This window comes from Eriocheir sinensis, chromosome 2 (assembly GCF_024679095.1).
Source record: "Eriocheir sinensis breed Jianghai 21 chromosome 2, ASM2467909v1, whole genome shotgun sequence".
Taxonomy (NCBI): domain Eukaryota; kingdom Metazoa; phylum Arthropoda; class Malacostraca; order Decapoda; family Varunidae; genus Eriocheir; species Eriocheir sinensis.
This window is the reverse complement of record NC_066510.1, coordinates 26,498,207-26,520,134: the sequence shown is the minus strand read 5'-3', so window position 1 is coordinate 26,520,134 and position 21,928 is coordinate 26,498,207. Positions and strand designations below refer to the sequence as shown.

The 21,928-nt window shown below is 40.7% G+C and overlaps 1 protein-coding gene across 1 annotated transcript in view; it reads left to right on the top strand.

The window, feature by feature from the left end:
• The first annotated feature begins 16,792 nt into the window (after positions 1 to 16,792).
• LOC127001885 (relaxin receptor 1-like) overlaps positions 16,793 to 21,928 on the top strand; it is a 39,400-nt gene continuing 34,264 nt past the window's right edge. The window contains exons 1-4 of the mRNA XM_050867121.1: positions 16,793 to 16,932; positions 17,396 to 17,515; positions 18,652 to 18,735; positions 21,766 to 21,874. Of these exons, the coding sequence (XP_050723078.1) occupies positions 16,827 to 16,932; positions 17,396 to 17,515; positions 18,652 to 18,735; positions 21,766 to 21,874 (419 nt within the window). The 5' untranslated portion in view covers positions 16,793 to 16,826. The remainder of the gene's footprint in view (positions 16,933 to 17,395; positions 17,516 to 18,651; positions 18,736 to 21,765; positions 21,875 to 21,928) is intronic.

The window sequence follows — 21,928 nt, the reverse complement described above, 5'->3', positions numbered from 1 at the left end:
AGGGGTAAGGTGGTGGTGGTGGTCGAGGTGGAGGGGTAAGGTGGTGGTGGTGGTCGAGGTGGAGGGGTAAGGTGGTGGTGGTGGTGGTGGTAATATAAAACTTTTGGTGTGTTTTCTTCAGGCCTTTCCTTTGATATTTAGTTCTGGCTCTTGAAACTAACTCACCTCCCTCCTCCTGCCAGAAACCTCATCCATCAGCCCAGATACCGTTCTAAGCATCAGTCTTTCGTCACTAAAACCACAACTATAGCCACTACCAGCACTGTTGCCAGGTTATCGTACTCAGAGCATAGTATTTACCGGTTTCTGACGCCTAACTATTGCCAAGAAACATCAGGATCTAACTCTTTTAACGATAACTATAAATGAGTTTCGGTATTGGAGCCCAGAAGACGGTTTAGGGGTAAGAAGTCGGGAAATATAATCGGCAGAGTACGACAATCTGGCAACGTTGACTACCAGTAACACTCATCACCCAACCACTCAAATCAACCACCAAAGGACCAATAACACAAATCACAATCTCCTTCACCACAACTACCACCATAATCATCACCATCACCTCCACAGCACGCACCTCCATAACCAAAAACACCCCTCGGTGCACCCATAACATAACACTCATCACCCAACCACTCAAATCAGCCACCAAAGAAAAGGACCAATAACACAAATCACAAGCTCCTCCACCACAACTACCACCATCATCACCACCACCTCCACAGCAGTCACCTCCATCACCAGAAACACCTCTCGCTGCATACTATACCCACCATAACCACCACCACATTCACTACCACCACAGCAATCACCTCCATCACCCAAAAAAACACCCATTACAACCACCACCACTAACCCAGACAACCAACACCAGGCCGGTTCTCGCACGCGCCGTCCATCCTCACCAATCCTGCCTCACGTCTCGCCCTCCACCAACACACACGCACACACTCCCGGACCGCCCCACGCATCGCTCGCACGCCTTCTCCATACGCTCCTTCCCGCCCTGCCATAGGATACGCAGCTCACTGGTGCTTGTGGTGGTGGGCTTGGGCGGTGGTGCTCGTGGTAGAAGTAGTGATCGCTGTGGTTGTCGTACGGGTGATAAGTGTGGTATTTGTGATCTGATAAATAGTTCCTGTCCTTGAATTGAAGTTTGGAAAAGGAGGGAAAAGAAAGAACAATTGGAAGGAAGTGATTTTCCCATCGATTAGAGAAATAAACCTGAAGAAAAACGTGATAATTATTTAACTGTTAGACCCGAAAGTTAACGGTGTCCATATTGTGTGATTTGTGAGTTTGAGTGAAAAAAGGAAACAGAAGAGAGGCGCGAATCGTCCCTCGGCTGGAAGACTTTTTTTTTCTTTCTCAACTCCCTCGCTGTCGGTCATTCTGATGTAAGGTGAGTGAGTGTGACGGGAAGGAGGGGCGGGGTGACGTCAGTGGTGGCGGTGGAGTGAGTGAATTGAGACTCGGTGTTTTTCTCGGATTCTGACGGATATTCTACCTGCCCGAAGAGAGAAGTAGAGGAGAGGGAGAAAAAGGTGAGATGAGGGTCTTCGTGCTGTTGTTGGTGTGGTTGGTAGATGTTCATTTTTATTTTATTTTTATTGTTTTGCCTTGTTGTTATTAGTATTCTCTTTCACACAAACTTATACGCGTCAAACGGTGAAGCAGCTTGAAGGGTCAGAGGCATACACGATAATTATTATTGGATGCTAGTAGTAGTAGTAGTAGTAGTAGTAGTAGTAGTAGTAGTAGTAATAGTAGTAGTGGCAGTGGTAGTAGTAGTAGTAGTAGTAGAAGTAGTAGCACTCATGTTATTCTTCTTGTTTTAATTCTACTGATATTTTTACTACTACTACTACTAATGTTATTATCGTTTTTGTTGTTGTTGTTGTCGATGTTGCTGTTGTTTCTTCTTCTTTCTTCTTCTTCTTCTTCTTCTTCTTCTTCTTCTTCTTCTTCTTCTTCTTATTATTATTATTATTATTATTATTATTATTATTATTATTATTATTATTATTATTATTATTATTATCAGTATTATCATTAGCCTATTGTTGTTATTCTTGACAAAACCAATATTGTTATCATCATCTTTGCTGGTGCTCAACATTTGTCGTTATAATGATAAGTCAGTAATAAGTCTTGGCTGTGACAGGGCTTTGGCAAGTTCGAGTAATTTTTCATGTTTTTTTTTTTCCTTGAGAGTCGTGAGGCTTTTTTTTGTCCCAGTTAAGTAAGGGGGGCGGGGAGGCGCGCCTGATTGCTGTTTATTGTCTGTCTGTCGCCTCGCTTTGATCAGTGGGCGTGGTTTGTTGGTATTTCATCATTATATTCATGTTGTTCTTGTCTTCTTGCGTGAATGTTTAATTTTGTTGGTGGTCTCTTTTTAATATAGTAACAACTATTTGTATGATTTTAACTGATGCTTTTATTATCAATTTTACATTATTATTATTATTACTATTATTATTATTATTATTATTATTATTATTATTATTATTATTATTATTATTATTATTATTATTATTATTATTATTATTATTATTATTATTATTATTATTATTATTATTATTATTATTTTCATCATTAATCATAGTAACATAAAGTGAATCAATGGGGTTATCACCACCACCATCTTCACCACCACCACCACCTCACCATCTTCGTCACCACCACCGCTATCATCATCACATCTGCCAGCAAGGTCACCTCTTAACCGAAGATGATCTACGTTTGGCACAGCTCCAAAACACATAAGTGGACCATTTCTGTGATAAAATAGTAAATATATAAATAAATGATATTTCAAACGCCCACATTCGCTGCTTGGCCCTTCTCCGTTAGTGAATTAATTGTATTGTTATGTCCATTTGGGAGTCTTTGATGGCTTTGTTTTCAGTGCTCGGGATTATGATTTTTGTTATAGTAAGAATGATAGATTTCACGATAATAACAGCAACAACAACAAATGATAATAAAAGATGTAATGATGATGATGATAACAATAATAATAATGATAATAATAATAATAATAATAATAATAATAATAATAATAATAATAATAATAATAATAATAATAATAATAATAATAATAATAATAATAATAATGATAATAATAATGATAATAATAATAATAATAATAATAATAATAATAATAATAATAATAATAATAATAATAATAATAATAATAATAATAATAATAATAATAATAATAATAACAATAATAATAATGATAATGATAATGATAACTTCAATAACAATCCCACCCAGTAAGAAGATTATGAATTCTATGGGCTCTAATGATTACTTTTTTCATTACATCATTCAGTCATTAAGGTTTCGTGAGGCCAGTCAAGGAAAATGACGGCATCACTATGTACGGCTTCAGCCTAACAAGCATTAAATTGAATCTCGCGAACTGGGGCACGGAAATTTCGACTCTTTTGCAGGCGCCTCTTCCTGGACAGACAAAATTTCGCTCAGTGCAAAGACAAAGAAACGTGTGCATTTATGTTCCTCGTGCGTTCTTGAGCCGGCAAGCACAGAAAAACGGACAGATTATGTTCATTTGGTAACAAAAATGTGCGCTAATTACAGAAAGAAGCACCGTCTTTTTACTCTGAATGAAACCCAACATGAGGTGAATCAGTACTTCCTCCCACCCTCTCCGTGCACCTCTCTCCCCTTCCCCCACTGGACCCTTCCCTTACGCCTTCCCTTCCCCCCTCACACTTAATTCTGTTGTTAATAAAAATCTGTGCTAATTACAGAAAGAAACCGTGTTTTTAACCTGAATACATAGGAATACATAGGAAGAACAGACACCAGAAGACCTGTCGGTCTATGGCGAGGGTGTCTGTTTACTACCGCTACTACTAGTAAACTACGTGTGGTAGGACAGGATAGAATAGATGAAGGCTCCTCCCCACCCACCTCTCCCTCCGGCAACGTGCCGGCAGGAAATAGTTAGAACAGAGAACACCATGTGCCTTTAAGGAAGAAAGGGACATGGAAATTATACAGTAAAGAGAGAAATAAGAGGAAATTACTACCCTTGACTTACGCTACTGATGACCTAAGCTGTGGGGGAAACTAATGTCTTCAGGTTGTACTCGTGCTGCAGGCTGCCTGAGAAAAACGAAAAAGGGTCAGTAAACAGTGTATGGAGTTGAGTCATAAAAATAAAAAATAAATAAATAAATAAAAGCTAGTATTAAATTGGACTGCTCACGATGGGGTGAAATGTAGTTTCAGGGGTTACCGGTAGAGGCTTGATCCTCGTTTATCTTCGGTACAGGGGTACGCTCCTGTATCCTGTTAACCTTACTGTTCCCACACCTCACTGCCTGAAACATATGAAAAAGGGTCAGTAAAATCTTATATCCCTGAAATACTTATCCAATGAAGACTTGAAGCTATTAATACTCTGTGCGCTAACTACTGACGGTGGGAGTCTATTCCAGTGATCGACGACACTATTGAAATAACTTCTGCGCGTCAATGTGTTACATCGGTTTCCCTTTAACTTCATACCGTTGCTGCGTGTTATTGTGTTGGTGTCTCTCTGAAATAGACTATCTGGGTTAATGTTTTCGAATCTATTAAGGATTTTGAACACTTCAATTAAGTCCCCTCTTACTCTTCGCTTCTTTAAAGAAAACATATCTAAACGCTTTAAACGCTCGTCATACGTCAAGTTACGGAGCGCTGGAATTTGTTTGGTTGCTCGTCGCTGTATCCTTTCTAGCAAAACTTGATCTTTTATATAATTCGGTGACCAGAACTGAACGGCGTATTCTAGGTGTGGTCTTACAAATGCTAAATATAATATCTTCATAAGTTCGGGTGATTTATAATCAAAGTTTCTTGAGATTAATCCTAACATCATATTGGCTTTTTTACTCGCCGCAGAACATTGATCACTCATTTTAAGAGTGTTACTGATAATGACTCCAAGATCTTTTTCTTGTTTTACTTCGCTGAGCTCATGTCCTTGAAGCTGATATTTAAAGTTAGGATTCTTTTCACTTATGTGCATTACTTTACATTTATCTACGTTGAAACACATTCGTCATTTTTCGCTCCAATCGGCAAGTCTTATTAAGTCTGATTGAATGTTCTCGCAATTTTTACTGTTCGTTACCGTACCTCCTAATTTGGTGTCGTCGGCAAATTTGGCTACTTTTGACAGGATATCAGTCTCTAAATCGTTCACGTAAACTATGAATAGTGTTGGCCCCAGGACCGAACCTTGGGGCACGCCACTGGTTACGGGTTGCCAATCGGATGCTTCACCATTAAGAACTACACGCTGTTCTCTATCGGTGAGCCAGTCATGAATCCACGCACATAGATGGTCACTAATACCGTGGGAACGCAGTTTTGAAATAAGCCTAACGTGGGGAACTTTATCAAACGCTTTCTGAAAGTCTAGGTAAATTACGTCATATGGGGCTCGGGCGTCCCAACTTGAATAAACGTCGTTGAAAAAAGTTAATAAGTTGGTAAGGCAAGATCGATTACTACGAAATCCATGCTGATTATCAGTTATCAAATCATTTGTTTCTAGGAAAGTGATCATTTTATCCCTGATTATTCTTTCGAATAATTTAATTAGGACAGACGTAAGGCTGATAGGACGATAATTACTGGCTTGCTTTTTATCTCCTTATTTTAAATATCGGGGTAACACTGGCCTTTTTCCACTCTAGAGGCAGACTAGCCTGTGCTAATGACTTGTTGAACATTAACGTTATGGGTAATTCTAGCTGTTGACTACATTCTCTTAACACGCGAGGAGATAAATTGTCGGGGCCCGGAGATTTATTTGAATCTATTTTTTTCAGGTACGCACGCACTTCACTGATATTGATTTCGGTCAACGCAAGCTTATGTTCTTCAGGGCCTTGAAAAATAGTCCTCGGGGCTGGGATCGATGTCATGTTCTCTTTTGTGAATACGCTACTAAAGGTTGAATTTAGGACCGACGCCATGCCTTTATCACCATTAATCGTATCGCCATTTACTAATAGTGGGCCGATATTATTTTTTACAGTTTTTATGCTTTTTATGTAACTGAAAAATAATCTGGGATTTTTCTTCGCATCAAGTGATATTTTCATCTCATATTCGCGTTTCTGTTTTCTGATTTTCCTTTCGCACTCTCTCTTGATATTGATATAATTAGTATGATCCTGTGAAGTGTGTGATAGTTTATGTTTCTTATACAGTTTTCTTTTTTCGACGATGATTTTCAGCAGGTAATTAGTCATCCATAACGGCTTTTGATTCTCTATCCTTCGTGGCTTGAGTGGGATGAATTTATTTACGCTCGCTGTGATTTGTGCAGTAAAACGATTATACATTTCTTGAACGATGACGTTATTTAGCAAATGATTCCAATTTACTGAAGCCAATTCTCTTCTTAGGTCCGTAAACTTTGCTTTACTATAGTTAGGTATTAGGAGTGAGTTTTCTCGTGCTTTTGTTTCAGTATTTAAAACGCATCTGATTATGCTGTGGTTACTGTTTGCAAATGGCTCGCCGACCTCACAGGCGGTTATGAGGTGGCTGTCGGTCGTGAAGACTAAATCCAGAATGTTATTTCCTCGCGTCGGTGCGGTAACTGTTTGATAAAGAAATGTATCTTGCGCAAAATTTATTAATCTAGCTCCTTCCCTGTCGGCAGAGAGTGCAGACCAGTTAACAGAGGGGTTATTGAAGTCGCCGCATATTATTGCATTTCTGTTTCTGATAATTTTCTCTGAATGAAACCCAACATGAGGTGAAGCAGTACTGCCTCCCAAGTCCCAACCCCTCCGTGCACCTCTCGTCTCTTCCCCCACCGGACCCATCCCTTACGCCTTCCCTTCCCCCCTCGCACTTAATTATGTTGTTAATAAAAATCTGGGCTAATTACAGAAAGAAACGCCGTCTTTTTACCCTGAATGAAACCCAACATGAGGTGAATCAGTACTGGCTCCCAACCCCTCCGTGCACCTCTCGTCCCTTCCCTTCCGCCTTCCCTTCTCCCCTCACACTTCATTCTCCCCTTTATTGCCGATGATCGTAATCTTCCCATGCCAACTAAGGAGTAAAGTTGAATGCGTCAAGACCTGATGTATGAAATTGAGAGTTTCCGATTATAATACTTTTTTTTTTTCAATCGATTAAGAACCTATATTTTATCAGGAAAAAAATAGAGAAGGGCTTTGTTATCGACTGACTGAATGACGAATGGACTGTCTTAGGCCTATATAACGACGCAGGGAGGAAAAAACGAGGTAATGTGCCGGTTTGATCAAGCTTTTAACGAGGAAAGATGGGAAAAGTTTATCTCCCAAGTATCGGGGAATATGAAGTAGAAAAAAATCTATGAACACATTTTATTATGCTTGAATAAACTTATAATTAGCGGGGCAATTATCCTCTTCACGCACGATTAGGAAAAATATACGATGCAAAATGTTTCTGGAAAGAGATGCACCGATATATTTAAACGGAAGAACAGATAGAAAGGCAGATATAGGTAGACAGCTGGGCAGAAACACACACACACACAAACAAACCCTCCTTATGTATGACCAAGAAAATATACCGTACAATTTTTTTTATATAGAGAGAGATGCACAGACATAGACAGAAAACAGACATGGGTAGACAGGTGGGTAGAAAGACACACAGACAAACAAACCCTCCTTATGTACGACCAATAAAATATACCGTACAATTTTTTTTAGAGAGAGATGCACAGACATACTTAGACAGAAAAACAGACATGGATAGGGAGGTGGGCTGAAAAACACACACACAAACAAACCCGCCTCATGTACGATCAAGAAAATATATCAGACATTTTTGTTTTGTTTTAGAGAGATTCACAGACATACTTAGACAGAAAACAGACATGGGTAGACAGGTGGGTAGAAAGAGACACAGACAAACAAACCCGCCTCATGTACGATCAAGAAAATATAACAGACATTTTGTTTAGAGAGATGCACAGACACACTTATATAGAAAAACAGACATGGGTAGACATATGGGTAGAAAGACATACAGACAGACAACCATACAAACAAAAATGCTAGCACAAGGAACCAGACATAATAGGAAAAAAAACAGACAGACAGAGAGGCAGATGAAGGTAAAAGGATGAGTAAAGAAACAGACAAACAAACAAAACTATGCTAACACAAACAACCAAATATAAATGGGATAAAGCGATAACTGAACAGACTCTTCAACTCCCCTTAATCCCTCTATATTGAAAGGAACCAAAGAAGACGCGGACAGATAAGCAGAAAACAGACACACAAACGAAAGGAATATCATCAGCGTCACGGATCTCACTCACCCTTAGTTTGTGTCAATAAAATTTCACTCTTGCGCGCATAAACCATCACAACAAGTCACCTGTCTCATATATATATATATATATATATATATATATATATATATATATATATATATATATATATATATATATATATATATATATATATATATAGAGAGAGAGAGAGAGAGAGAGAGAGAGAGAGAGAGAGAGAGAGAGAGAGAGAGAGAGAGAGAGAGAGAGAATATATTTTTCTCTCATAAAACTACTAATGGGAGGGAGGTACTAACTTAGACGAAGGGCGAAGGGCTTGTCGGAAAGTTTCTTCAGATCTCTCAAGATAAGTTCCGCCATAAGTTAATAATAATAATAATAATAATAATAATAATAATAATAATAATAATAATAATAATAATAATAATAATAAACGGTTTATTTAGTTATGGCAGCCGTCAGGCTGAAAATTTACATATTATAAATACATTTTACCTTCGCCAGTGAAAAAGTACAAAAAGAAATGGGATGGGGATCGGGGATCGTGAGTCTGATTTGTGCGGGAAGGTTGGGGCGATGGAGCTTGGGGTTGGGAGGAGGGGTGGTGGGGTGAGTGCAGTGCGGTGGTGCCAAGAGGGGGGGGAAGGTGCGGTCGCTTCAGTTGACGGTGAGGTCAGGTCACGTGTAAATCCTCAGGTCAGACGCTGGGTTCAGGTGACAGTTGACGGTGGTGGTGCAGATGGGCAGTTTATGGGAGGTCATTCAGGTACCCAGGCTTAGTGAGGAGGTGCTAAGCTCCTGGGGCGGCGAGACACAGGTGGTGGTTTGCTGCCCAGCTGGTTGATGTAGCCGTGGGAAAAGTGCACAGCGTTGATGAAGTTGCCGTACATCTTGCTCCGAACCTGAGTGACGAGGCTGCCACACTGCCTGCCACCTGAACTGACCTTCCCCTGCTGCTGGGTGACCGAAATAGTATCCTTCGGAGCTTGAGGGTGTCGGCGGGGACGCTGTGGATGACGAGGCGTTGGCGACACACAGCTCTCACTACCCTTCCAGCACCACTAACACACTGCACTCACTGTATGTCTATATGTCGCAACATTTCACAAAAGTTCTTTGGAGTAATGAGTTCTTGGAATAAATGAGAAGGGGCGGGGAATGGGGAGCGAAGGAAAAGGAAAAGGGTCAACAGGACGACCCTGTGGCTGCTATGGGGAGCGCCATGTGACACGTGTGTGTGTGTGTGTGTGTGTGTGTTTGAGAGAAGCGTTTGCTTTGGATTACCAGTATGTTTGCTTCAGTTTTCTTTGGTTTGCTTTGATGTGAACGATGCAAAGGTAAACGGTAGGGAAAAAAAAAAACCGCTTACCACTAATCCGGAAGCTCGTCTAATATTGTGTTTACATTACGCGAAAGACCATATTTTAACAGCACCATTCAGGTAATTTGTTAGAAGAGGTAAAGATACAGCAGACGTCCGCTTAGCCTCCAGGATAAGTTTATAATGGGAAACAGTTACCTCTTGCGTGATTCGAGAATATATAATTTACTGGCATAGAGGTGCTCACTCAGGGTTATTAATTAATGAAGAGCTTCGTGTGGATGTTAAGTATAAATTAATTCATGGCACAGTGGATCGGAAAAGCCTGACCTACACATGCTTAATCTGTATTTCCAAAGCAAGGAAGGTCAGGCTAATTATCCACCGTCCTCTCCACCGTGACGCACGCTGCACGCCTCTTCCGTCTCGGCCACACTTGTACGGCTTCTCTACGTCTTCAAAATCTGGTAATTAATGAGTTTGATGATTATACACATGCTGCTTTCTCATTCTAATTTCCACTTCATATGCAAACGTCTTCCTACTTGTTTCCCTCCCACTCTTCGCCTTCCACCTCCTCCACTTCCTCCTCCATTTGCTCGCCCTCCTCCTCCTCCTCCTCCTCCACTTCCTCCTCCATTTGCTCGTCTTCCTCCTCCTCCTCCTCCTCCACTTCCTCCTCCATTTGCTCGCCCTCCTCCTCCTCCTCCTCCTCCTCCTCCTCCTCCTCCTCCTCCTCCTCCTCCTCCATTTGCTCGTCTTCCTTCTCCTCCTCCTCCTCCTCCTCCTCTTTTTCCTCCTCCACTTCCTCCTCGTGGAAATGGGATTAAAAACCCTACCTATCTAAATTGCAAATGGCACAAAAGTGGCTTGGAAGGCCATCACGCCGGCCGAGCGCGAAATCATACCAAAAAAACGAGGGAATTCGTCCGTGGTCTGGCAGGTGGCGTATGTCCTTCAGTGCTGAGAAGTTTGAATTAATGCACTTTGGGGCCAGAAATATATAGTTACCGTATATAGAGCATACTTTGGGAAGCCTCAACAGATAGTATTTTAGGAATCGGATCAATAAGTGAATCGTCGTAAAGATTTAAGAACATAAGTACATAACGAGTTAGCACGAGGCCGACATTCATGTACAAGTCATTAAGTACGTTTGCAGCACCATCCTCAGTCTTACTAACATCACTATTAATTCCTGTATCCAAATCATTAATATAAGTGATAAACAGCAGTGGACACAATTCCCAGCCCTGTGTGACCCCAATCGTAACAGCTCCAGTCAGATTTTTCACCATTGATTTGTGTTCTTTCCTTCCTATTGCTAAGCCACGCTCTGATCCAGGTAAACACTTTCCCTTTACGCCGTGAGCCTGTTCATCCTCTGATCAATGGCCGCTTCCTGTCTCTCTTTGTTATACCGTGCCTAACTTCTACTACTACTACTACTGCTACTACTACTACTACTACTACTACTACTACTACTACTACTACTACTACAACTTCACCTCTTCACTTTCATCTATCTCGTTATGCTCCTTTGATCCCTCTTCCTCCCCTGAACCTCTTCTGTTGCTCTTAATGATGGCTTGCTCTAGCGCCAGGCCCGCCGAGTTCCCATTGTTGGAAGTTTTTTTCATTTAACTTGGTGTTCTTCAAAGTTATGATGGGGATATGACGGCCACTCGTGCAGCAATGACAAGTTTTTCAATATCATTACTTTTCTTGGACGTTATTACTTATATAACAATTACGATGATGACGAGGAGGAGGATGACAATAACTGAAATATGAATAGGAAGAAGAAGAATGAAGAGAAAAATAATAATAAGATGCAGAAAGATGAAGAAGAAGAAGAAGAAGAAGAAGAAGAAGAAGAAGAAGAAGAAGAAGAAGAAGAAGAAGAAGAAGAAGAAGAAGAAAAAAAACGAAGAAGAAGAAGTAGAAAAAGATGAAGAAAAAGAAGAAAAAGAAAAAAAAGAAGAAACAGGAGCAGAAAAGTAATGATATAGTAATTAATAACGATGATAGTAATTTAGCAATCCAATCCAATATATCAAGGCGTAAAACATGTACACTTCTAATTCATTATTCGTAATTTTAATTCACGTCAATCCGAGGCTTCGTTATCATATTCGAGAAAACCAATACCCGGTGAAAACGATACACATAATATCCGGCCTGATCAGCGCTCATTATTAACACCATTTGGACATTGTGTTGACGGGCTGCCAGTCAGTCTGCGGGAGGCGTGACGCGAGCCGCCCCTTTTCGGTGTTTTTTCAGCCGGGCAAAAAAAAGGGTCGCCGCTGTGATGCCTCCTGTCAGCCGTTATTAATTCCGTCGCACCTCATTAAGAGTTCCGTGATTCCTGTGAAGTGTCGCCCCTGAACAGATGACTATTTTTCTTCTATTAGCGTGTTTTTTTTATCTTGTTTCGTCATTGTGTGTTCACGCTGATGTAGTAGTGGAGAGAGGAAAAGATAGGGAACAAGGAGGTTGAGATAGATGGATAGGTAGATAGATAGAGTTGGTTTAATAATTAAGTAACCAGAGATAATTTGTTCCACAGCACAGACATGATGATTACCTTATCAATCTTACACAATGCCTGAAACTGAAAACAAGAATACGTAAAAGAATAGAACCAGAAATATTACCGCATTGATTTTTTTCATGTATAATTATACTTTAACATTATTATTATTATTGTTATTCTTATTATCATTATCATCATCATCATCGTTATTGTTATCATTATTATATACAAAAGAAAAATATATGACAATGTATATGAGAGACAAAAATGTGTGTGAAAATGATCGGAAAAACAAGATTGAGAAGCCAAACAGGAATATATAAAGGAGAGAGAGAAAAACAGGGAGAGGGAAGAAAGAAGAAAGAGCGAAAGAATCTATATATAAAAAAAGAACTACATAATAACAGAGGGATTGAGGGAAAACGAAAGAGAAGGAAAATAATAGTGTTTGTGTGTGTGTGTGTGTGTGTGTGTGTGTGTGTGTGTGTGTGTGTGTGTGTGTGTGTGTGTGTGTGTGTGTGTGTGTGTGTGTGTGTGTGTGTGTGTGTGTGTGTGTGTGTGTGTGTGTGTGTATGTGTGTGTGTGAATCAAATAGGTCACTCACCCAACAATATCTCAACGTGGCAGCAAACAGATGGTAGCTCCCTTTTACCCTCCGAAAACCAATCTACCATCGACACACACACACACACACACACACACACACACACACACACACACACACACACACACACACACACACACACACACACACACACACACACACACACACACACACACACTATTATTTTCTTTTTCCTTTTTTTCCTTTAGTTCCGTGGTTCTGCTCTTTTGTAGTTCTTTTTTTTTTTTAATTCTTTCGTTCCCTCCTCTCTCTTTCTTCCCTCTCTCCTTTGTCTATATATTCCTTTTTTTGCTTGTCAGTTTTGTTTTTTCGATCATTCATCATATGTATTTTTGTCTTTCATATTCATTCGGTCATATATTTGTCTGTCTAGCTATTCGTTATTTTAATACTTTTTTCCCCCTTTCGCAGCGAACAGACACAGCCGCCGTGGTAATTCGTATTTGCATTCCAATTTTGCGATGACGTCCGCCAGCAAGTCTCACTAACGACATCATTATTCCTGCCATTTACATATCTCTTTTGATATCAACATTTTTTTTTTCAACATTTACCGTAACACAATTTTACCTTTTGGATGTCGAGAACTCGAGGGGAAGGGGATTCATTCAGCTTTATTCCGTCGGCAAGATTTTCAAGATTGGTTAGTTAAGAGTTTCAGATCCCACATATTGGAGGCGTAATCCCCTTAGGTGGTGACCTTATTGTTCCGGCTACAAAAAATCGTAAGATTAAATTAATGGAGGTGTGGAATGGGTCAGTCCGACATCACCCCCTCTGCCTGAAATTGAAATATCGGGAAATTAATTTATGTTCATTTAATGGCCTACATTTTCCTTTCTGTCAAAGGATCACAGCTGTTATTTGCAGTCACCGAGGTTGCTGTTCTGTTTTTACCAACTAATATTTTAAAGATATGTGAAGTTCATTAAAAGTATATATTTTAAAAATGAATTGGCTACTGTTGCAGCGTCTAACTAATGAGCACTATTGTTGAAAGCCTTGATCATTAAAGTCCACAATAATGTAATATTTTTCCTCTTACACTGGGAGTGCCAAGGCGTGAACTCTGCACCGTGAGGATACTTGCCTTCTTAACTTAGAGTATTTCATCCATTGCTTTCATCAGTATTGTCCTCTGCCACGTGGGACTGTCAAGTGTGTGTGTGTGTGTGTGTGTGTGTGTGTGTGTGTGTGTGTGTGTGTGTGTGTGTGTGTGTGTGTGTGTGTGTGTGTGTGTGTGTGTGTGTGTGTGTGTGTGTGTGTGTGTGTGTGTGTGTGTGTGTGTGTGTGTGTGTGTGTGTGTGTGTGTGTGTGTGTGTGTGTGTGAGAGAGAGAGTGTGTGTGTGTGTGAGAGAGAGAGAGAGAGAGAGAGAGAGAGAGAGAGAGAGAGAGAGAGAGAGAGAGATTAATTTAATCACTATTCTAATTGATAAATAATCCAACGTGGCTTTCATTAAGCAGGCGTGTTGTGGTTAATTACTTTATCAAAAAAAAAAAAAAACAGGTTTCAGGTCACCCCAGTAATATACGTGATTACTGATTACTAAGTCTTCACTTCTGATCTTTATTGTTCAAGCAAATTGGTTCGTGTATTTCATTTTCATCCATGCGAAATGTTGCCGCCACCAGCCTGTGACGGGAGAGGAGTAGAGGGGGAGTCGAGGGGCGCCCACGCGATGCCTGGACGAGGGAGTGAAATGTTAGAGAGGTAAAACAAGTAGAACTGCCACTGAGGAAGAACTTTATTTAATTAGGTACGCTCCATCCTGTTGCCCTTTAGATGCGAGTTGCACAGACGTAGTTTGATGAATGAAACTTTTGCAATATAATAGTCCCATTATTGTTTTTTCTTAACTTGAATGAAGCGGTGTCTCTTTTAGCACTAATTGTGAGGCTCGTTTAAGGACCATTGCAATCCGAGGAAAGATTTTGCTGCAATTTGCTGCCCCATCTCATTTCACAAGGGTATTTTGCCTCAACGTAAAAGTAGTGTTTCGGGTGAACGGAACCCCAACACAGAAACACTAAAGATGTGATTTTAATGAGTCTGGCTCCCTCTATGTATCTGTCCTATTCAAAACCTTAAGCCGTTTAATGAGTCGCACTTCAACTCACTTCGTCTCTTTCAGTGTTATTATCATTGAACTTAAGGAAATGCTCTCGCCACTAAAAATAGCAGATTCCATTTTTTTTTCTCTACTCGTGTGTGTGTGTGTGTGGGGGGGGGGTTGCTTGTGTGCTTGTTTACGTATGGTTACTTGATCATCATGTGTTAGGGACGAGTTTGATGTACGGTAAGCCTTTTATTTCACAAAAAAGAAAAGGGATGGAAACTAAGGAACAGGAACGACCCACACATCGGCGTAATGGCAAGAGGAAGCGTTCGAAGAATTTTCATAATGCTAAATTTATTGGGCAGTTTTAAAAGTAGTTAAAGCGATAGTTTTGCTTATCCACAAATTCGATAATGGCGTCATTAGATTAAAAAAAGTTAGTAAATTTGATAAAGGATATGTTTGATATTTTTCTCAGAGGCCCAACAAAATACGGTAACGGATGACAACTTTGACATTTCCTGCTGGTGGAGAAGCTTCAGTAATTCATTTAAGTCTGTGGAGACTCGATTTTGGCTAAATGATAGTGTAAACGACATAGTGATTACGACACAAAGTTGTAGTGTCTTTGATGCTTCTCTGCAGGTTAAGAGCATGGAATATTGAACTAGAATTTCCTGGCAACGCTTCTATTGAACACAGTACCAAAATACCAACGCCAAAGTATCACAAAGGCTACAATGCTCAAGTATCACAAAGGCTACAATGCTCTCGGAAGACATAGGTTTTCTTGGCCTCTTATCATGTATTCATGGGCGCCTGCTGCATCCTTCAACACACCGGTTTTCGAAGCGTGTCACGTCGACACCTGATTCTTTCCGCGCCAGGGAGAATTAACGTGCCAGCCGCGGCTTGTGGTGTCTCGCTCTTTCAGACAAGGAATAGTTTAAATTCGTTAGTGGGCGTTGTTCATGCACCAAGTGTCATCCTGATCGCTTTACAATGAGTTCAGTGGAAGAAGTCAAATGGATGCAGGTGTTGACTCTAGGTGTAATTTGCTTTGAAAGGGAAGGTTAAGTCTCACTGCGAGCAGGGCACTGACCGCGGTGTTACGGTAATTAATTACAAGTGCTTAAATTAATACCTCCCTTTAGAAAATATTCTCGCCTGCTTTCGTTTTTTGGCACGATTTAAGTAAAGTGGCTCGATGATTAAAAAAATAGAATAATGCAGCAATCTTGAAGTAATGTAGCAATAAAGACACAAATACAAGACAAGACAAGTTCACCGAGTGTTAAATCGGAGCGCCATAAACCAATGACTGTCAGGCCGCGAAAGCAAAATAAAAAATTCTTTGGGAGTTACGGACAATATATTTTTTCCGCGAATGAGAAAACGTGGCAAGTGTGCTTGAAAATAAGATGTTCAAGGCAACTTTTTGACGTCCGCAGTGTTGTCAGGAAGGGGAAGAGTTGTTTCCCTTTATACAGATAGATTGTTCTTTCCTTTTCCTCTGATGGGTATTTTGTGCTGTTCGAGTTTTTTTTTTTTTTCAGTAAGATCAGCGGGCTTTTTTTTATTATTATTTCCTTGTTTTTGCCCTTGAACTGTCTCCTTTGCTGTAAAAAAAAAAAGCGACTGGATAAAACGTGTCGAGAAAGTAAATATGATTATGCAGCGAAAATGTGTGTGTGTGTGTGTGTGTGTGTGTGTGTGTGTGTGTGTGTGTGTGTGTGTGTGTGTGTGTGTGTGTGTGTGTGTGTGTGTGTGTGTGTGTGTGTGTGTGTGTGTGTGTGTGTGTGTGTGTGTGTGTCATTATAATTTTACTTTAAAGGGAAACATATATCGAAACCCTTACTTCGTTGAGAATAAATATAATACGTGGCTTTTTCACCTTCTCCCTACAGGTTTCTCGAGCCAAAGAACATCCGGACGAAGGGAATTAAATGAGGCATCTTCACTATAACAATAAAATGAGAGCGACGCATCGTCCTCTCGCGGCCTCCGTCTTGCTCATCTTCCTCGCTGCCTCGCTTCCCTTCCACTCCTCAGGTAAGTTTGGAGACAAGGAAACGAGACACACTTGCACTACCCCCTCAGGCTTACCACATTACCATTTGAAGTCAAGCTACACACACACACACACACACACACACACACACACACACACACACACACACACACACACACACACACACGTAATTGACAGCTCTTTCGGCCACCTCTTCGGATTCTTTACAGGAGCAGCGAGTAGCGGGCTTTTTTTATTGTTTCCTTTTTTTTGTGCCCTTGTGCTGTCTCCTTTGCTGTAAACACACACACACACACACACACACACACACACACACACACACACACACACACACACACACACACACGTACACACACACGCACACACACATTCCCTTCACCCCTGCAGTCCTCAGTAAAATTCCAGTGATAGTTATGTATGTCTTCAATTACCTGTGTTTGAATTTTCCAGTCCAAAAATTGAGAACTTTAGGTGCCCACACAGGGGGACCGACGTGTGAGCCCGGCTGGTTCCCGTGCCAGTCTGAGGACGTGTGTGTGGAACGGCGCTTCATCTGTGACGACCACTACGACTGCAGCGACCACAGCGACGAGTGGAACTGCAGTAAGTATGCGGAGAAAGATGGACAAGTGGGGGTATACATCAGAAGCAGGGTATAGTGTTTTTTTCTTCTTCATAAATATGGTGCCCGATAAACAACAACTAAATGAGAACAATTAACGAACCTACACCTTGCATTTCTACACTCCTATTGCCTTTCCTTTTCCCACACCTGTTCCTTCTTCACTAACCCACTTCCTCTTCTTATAATACCCTTGTTTACAAAAAATAAGTATAGTGTGTAAATAACTAATTTAGAAGGAGTATGGGAAATTGAAAATGGTTGTATAGTCACTTATAAACTACTTGATCGTTTCGCCTAAAGTAATATTTTCTATAGAATTCTGGGCATGTAAATGATAAGAGTGTGCCATGATTGTAACCGTTTCAGTGTTCATAATTTTCATTTTTTTTGGGAAGAGAAAAGAATACAAAGTTAAAGGATATTAAATACTAAATCTGACTGGTGAATTTTAGAATACAAATTTGGAAAGGTAAGACTCAGGGCAAAGCTTCCTACGATATTCAAGGAAACTAGATGAGCCACAAGTACGCCTGTGAGGTTTAGTGCCAGGCGTGAGTCGTGGTAATTGGGATCAGTCATTGGTAATCATCGGAATAGATATTGACAGTGTATCATGTCACTGAAGTGTTGGTTGGTGACTTGCAAAGATTGAAGGTCTAATTTGATATTGTACCGTTCCCCTTCTATTTCTGTCTATCTATCACTCCCTCTCACACTATTTCTCTTTCAAAGGAATTCTTAATCAAATCAGAGAAGCTAAATTGGTATTGCTTCATTAGTCTTAAGGTTATAAGGCTCAGAGTTAGAGGAGACAAACGTATTTCAATTTGTGTTCCATTCTCACCCGCTCTGTCTCTCCCTCACCCTCTCTCCCTCCCTCCCACCCACGCCCTTATCCTTGGGTTTCATATCCTGTCCCACTCACTACCCGGCTCTACTGTGGCTGTCTGTGTTTCATATCGTGCTTTACGACGCTGTCACGCTACGTTTTCCTGTTTTTATTTTTTCTCTCTTCCTCTCTCTATTTATCCGTCTCTGTCAATCTCTATATCTCTCTTGTCCCTCGTCCTCGTCTTTGCCCTCATCATCCTTTGTCTCCTCCTCCTCCTCGCAGCTGATCACCACGTCGACAACTTCGTGGACATGCTCTTCCGGAAACGGCCCGACGAGGACTCCGAGAAGCGACGAGGACGATGTGGTGAGTCCTCGACCTGTCTCATTAGATAGTCGCGTCAGAGGAGGAGGAGGAGGACTAGAAATCAAATTAACTGTCAGGGACGAAAGTTTAATGAAAAGAATGCTGGGTATTATTTCTTTTTTTATCGCCAAATTATCTCGTGATGTAACTTATAGAAGTATCGGAACTCCATGGATTTGAAATAGGCATAAATGTCTGGATGAACGTACGTGGAAATAAATTAAAGAGACGAAATAAAAAGAAATGGGCTAGCCAGACAGACAGACAGATAGACAAATGAACAGACGGCCTCGTGCATGGAGTAGGAAAATAAAACAAGTTGCAGTGAAGTCAAGTTAAAAGTCTTAATTTCAGTTGAACTCTAATTCTCCGTCATTGCGAATGTTAAGTAGCAGGAGGAGGAGGAGAAGGGAGAGGAGGAGGAGGAAGAGGAAGAGGAAGAGGAGGAGGATTAGGAGGAGGAGGAGGAGAATATGAAAAGCCAAACGAAGAAAAAACAGGCGATTGTGAAAGAAGAGGAGGGAAAGAAGGATAACAGAGGGAAGAATGGAGTAGGAGGAGGAAGAGGAATAGGAAGAGGAAGAGGAAGATGATTAGGAGGAGGAGGAGGAGAATATGAAAAGCCAAACGAAGAAAAAGCAGGCGATTGTGAAAGATGAGGAGGGAGGAAAGTATAACAATAGGAAGAATACCAAGGAGAAGGAGGAAGAGGAAGAGAAAGAGAAGGAGAAGGACAAGAAGGCAGACGACACACAAGAATAGAAAATGGGTCACAGTTAAGGATGCAGGAGACGAGGCCGCGAACTATTTTGTCTCAAGTTGTCGGTGTCTTCTGTGAGTGACTCTCTGAACCGAGTTGCTGAACCGGAACCTTTGCTTAACCTAACAGCCCTGCCTCGGCCGTCTTGCCATTAACCAGCAGTCAGTCCGTCAGTTTGGGATTGCGTTGGTTCGTCCTCCTTACCCACTCAACCTGTATTTTGGGTATTTTTTTTTATATTATGCGGGCTTTTTTTATTATTGTTTCCTTTTTTATGCCCTTGAGCTGTCTCCTTTGTTGTAATAATAAAGTCTGATATTCCGCGTTCCTTGGTCAGTCAGTCAACCAGTCAGTTAATTCAGTCAATCAGTCAGTCTATCAGCAGTCCGCCAGTCAGTGAGTGTATCTGTCCGTCTTCCTCACCAGTTCAATCTGCATTCTGATAGTTCACCTTCCATGCTCCTTAGTCGGTCAATCAGTCAGTCAGCCAATCGTTCAGTCAGTCAGTCTATCAACAGTCCGCCAGTCAGTGAGTGTATCTGTCCGTCTTCCTCACCCACTCAACCTGCATTGATGATAGTTCGCCTTCCACGCTCATTAGTCGGTCAATCAGTCAGATAGCAAATCGTTCAGTCAGTCAGTCAGGAAGTGCATCTTAATCTGTGTGCATCTTGATATTCCACCTTCCACGCCCCTCGTAATTAAGTCAGGCAGTCAGCTATTCCATCAGCAATCTGCCATCTAATGAGAGTGTCCTCCCTCCCTCCTCCTCACTCAGTCCACCTGCATCCTGGTATTCCACACTCCACGCCTTCTATTATTCAGTCTCTCAGTAAGTCAGTCAGTCATACAGTGAAAAGATGATGGAGTCACAGATTGTACTTTATAATTGTGTTTTCTGAAAAGTAATGGAACGATGGATTATGCGAAGATATATTTGCTTGTTGCTGTGCGTGTGTTCATAAAAAAGTAGAAAAGCCAAGAATAATTACAAAAAACGGCAATGACAATAACCTATAACTATGGATTATGTTAGCATATTTGTGTGGTTTTGTGTGTGTCCATAAAGAAATAGAAAAGCCGAGAATAGTTACACAAGAAACGATGACATAAAACTCGACAGCAATCACTAAAAAAAAATAAAAAATCAGGTAAAGTCTGTATCCGCATTTGGACAGTACTTATAGTGAATCATGTTGGGTGATTAACTCCGACTTAAACTGTACTTTGATTGTAATGGTAAACAATTAGATATGGGAGAAGGGAAGGTAAGGTCAGGTTAGAATAGGTTATGTTTCTTTTAGGTAAGGCTTAGGAAGTTTTTAGTAAGGTTAGGTAAGGTAATGTTAGGTAAGGTTAGGTAAGGTTTAGATGCTTATTCGTTGATGGACCACTGGCTGATTGATAGACGGATCGACTAGTGAATAGATAGATAAACAGACAGATAGATAATTAGTTATTTGTATTGACTGATATATAGTTACGCAGATTAGATAAGAACATAACTGAATAGATTGACTGATAAATAGTTAAAGACAGATAAAGTTAGATAGGTAGATGCATAGATGGATAGATAGATAGATGGAGGTGGGGAAGTAGGTAAACAAGCAGGTAAAAGTAAAAAAAAAATGAAGACAAGAAAAAGAATGTCACAACTTTCTCCAAATTATTCCTCGATAGCAAAGTTTGGACTGGTGTCAGATAAAAAGTTTGTCGAAAGGATGTGATGAGCGCGATTAGGGTAGTAGTAGTAGTAGTAGGAGTAGTAGTAGTAGTAGTAGTAGTAGTAGTAGTAGTAGTAGTAGTAGTAGTAGTAGTAGTAGTAGTAGTAGTAGTAGTAGTAGTAGTAGTAGTAGTAGTAGTAGTAGTAGTAACTGAAAACATTTATAATTCTACGTAGATATTCCAAAACTTATATCCACAACCCCTTCATATTACGCAGAAGATAAAAATCACAAAATAAGACGAACAGAAAGTTAGTACGCAATGATATCATGCATAGTAATTACACTTCTTGTGGAATATTTCTTACTTCCTTCATTAACATGCATCAGAGCGCCAACACAAAGCATTAGGTATTCGGGGATGAAACATTATATTCACTTCGTCTTTAAGTTTGTAGAGCATTATTATCATGTGTGTGTGTGTGTGTGTGTGTGTGTGTGAGAGAGAGAGAGAGAGAGAGAGAGAGAGAGAGAGAAGAGAAGAGAACGTCCATTTATAATCCTTTCCCCCTTCTCCTCGCCCCCCCCCCCACCCTCGTCATCCAGAGCTGGAGGACCCCCCGAGGGAGTGTCGCTGTGCTGACCTGAGCCTCTTCTGCGAGTCCCGCCGCCTGAAGACCGTGCCCTCGCCCCTGCCCCCCAAGGCTCGTTACCTGTAAGTCCTCCAAACGATCCTAATTGTTATCCTCCTCAAAGACCCTCGTTTTCT